We start from the raw sequence: 2,331 nt of genomic DNA, 5'->3' as shown, positions 1-2,331 counted from the left end.
GTTTAGGACTCCGCCTCACCTGGAGCTGAAGGCCCGGCCTAAACTTGGAGAAAGAGAAGTGACTCTGGCTCATGTTACTGACTGGATCGAGAAAAAACTAGAACAGGAGTTCCAGGTACAATAAAGCGCTCGTGTTGTGATTTAATGACAGGATCAGGAAAAAGTGAGACAAATGTAGAAAACAAACCAGGGTGTGGTCGTTGTAAACCTGCAAATAGAAATATCTGTAGTGTGTTTTTTAGGGAAACTACAGCAGCTACAAATGATTTATCACACCATAGTTATAAAAATCTCTTTTTTCCTATTAAACTCATGAAATCCTGGTTATTTCTACTTTTATGTCAGTGTCAAGTAAGACCTAAAGCCTTTGCAGTCCTCCCACTCTTTCAACATCTGTCACTCTTGTTTTAGAAAATCCTGGTCATGCCAAACATGGATGACGTGTGGCTGACTCTCATGCACTCTGCCATGGATCCACGCTCAGCCGGAGGCCCGTTCGTCAGCCCCCCGGGGAACGCAGAGCCCTCCTAGCACAAATCGGACGACCCGATTCAGCCCTGGAGATTGTTTACAGTATTTGTTAAAACTCATGAAGTCTCGACGGGATCTGAGTCCTCAGGGTCTTTTACCAACACATTCCCTCAGCGAGCTGCTTTCTTACTAAACCAGAACAGAAACTCTGAACTTTTCAGTCACAATTTAGAGTCGACCAAGTAAAGAGAAAGTGTTGCTCGCTGCTCAGTTTAAATCCTCATCACAGTCCGGCGCTAACGGAACAGCAGTGAATACTTAAGGTGAGTTGTGTTTGACTCTGAACTAAATGCAGGAATTTAATCTCTGAATATTAGAAGTATGTCCTATGAACACAAAGATGAAGCATTCACCAGAAACCTTATGGAGGAGGAGGTGCAGCACATTATATTTACAGTAAGCTAAACAAATATTGGAAATCTCAGATACTAGTTGATGGGTTTAATTAACAACTTTTAAATCAGGTATTTTTAAACAGTGTTTGTTTTTGTAGAGAGAATAGACTTGAACACCCAATTCTACTGCCAAACCCACCTTTTCTTCTTATTATTCCATTTTCTTATTCTACAATAATCTGATGTAAAAAAAAAAAAGTCATTCTTCTCGTAGATACCTTATAAGAGCTGCAATGTTAGAAATGCTGACTTTAACCTGATATCAGACTAAATGAAAGTGTGTGTGATGAACAGTACGAAGCCTCCAACACTGTTGAATGTAAATTTGGATGTTTTTGATTCCATTTGTGTCTAATTATTATTTTTTTACCCAGTTGCTGTGACTGGGGTATGCGAATAATTGCACAACACAAGCTTSTTTTGTTTTGTTCTCTTGACAAACACTGTCTTACTTTCCAAACCCTTTGTCTTTGTCAGTTAATCAGTTTGCTTATGAAGAAGCGAGTGATGTTTGTTTATGATGATGAAGATATTTGGAGCTATTTTTAACAACCAATTCTAAATGTGACAGTTCTTTACTCAAAAAAGCCTCTCCGAGGGAAGGTACACACAACGAACATAATTGTGCCAAGAGAAAAATACTTTTTAAACCATATTTCTCTGAACCAAAGTTCTTCAGCACCAGAACCATCTGTGCTTAAATCTGCACATCTTGAACTGATGAAGCATCGTAGACTCAGATTTCCAAGTGTGTGAAAATACATGAATTAACCTTGTTTACATGTCTTTATTTTTTTTATTATTTTTTGGCCCCCATTTAATTGTTTGAAGATGGTGAAGCACTGTAGCACAAAATGATTTTGGTTTGAATTGTTGCCTTTTCCTTTATGAAGTATTTCTGAACGATTGTGTAAAAGTGGGTTATAGCTTCACTTTTTTTGTTTACTGCTTTGGTATTACCAGAATGAAACATGATTTTGGAGAATACATCTGTGAATTTTTTTTTCTTATTGAAAATTGTGCATAATTTTAAGGCCAAAATCAGTGATTATGTCTCTGCCTTATTTATACAGTAAATAAATCTGTTGTTGATATTTGTGCTGGTGTTCACTCAGTTTTTTTGTTTTGTTTTTAATGTAGCAACTCAGTTTAGTTTTTCTATTATTTTAAAGGTGTAACTACAAAATATTCAACATGGAAATGTTATCACTTATATTAAARAGTTTCATTTTCCAGAACTTTAAATATGCCTTTATACATTTCAAAACTGAATTTAAACAGTGGTTAGCACAGTTCCCCTAAATTCCCAGAAATTCCACTAATGGGAACTACTTTCTTGATTAGGGCTTTCGAGATATATATATATACGTGTGTGTGTGTGTGTGTGTGTGTGTGTGTGTGTGTG

The 2,331-nt window shown here is 36.7% G+C and overlaps 1 protein-coding gene across 1 annotated transcript in view; it reads left to right on the top strand.

Annotated features, from left to right (window-relative positions):
- Positions 1–2,022, top strand: part of LOC106524604 (testis-expressed sequence 2 protein) — a gene marked incomplete at its 5' end in the record, with an annotated part of 12,376 nt that extends 10,354 nt beyond the window's left edge. Inside the window, 2 exon segments of the mRNA XM_014018471.1 lie at positions 1–115; positions 412–2,022. Of these exon segments, the coding sequence (XP_013873925.1) occupies positions 1–115; positions 412–531 (235 nt within the window).
- Positions 2,023–2,331: the final 309 nt, after the last annotated feature.

This window comes from Austrofundulus limnaeus, unplaced genomic scaffold, assembly GCF_001266775.1.
Source record: "Austrofundulus limnaeus strain Quisiro unplaced genomic scaffold, Austrofundulus_limnaeus-1.0 Scaffold194, whole genome shotgun sequence".
NCBI classification, from domain to species: Eukaryota; Metazoa; Chordata; class Actinopteri; order Cyprinodontiformes; family Rivulidae; genus Austrofundulus; species Austrofundulus limnaeus.
Note: the sequence above shows the minus strand (reverse complement) of the source record. Positions and strands in the feature narration are given on the sequence as shown.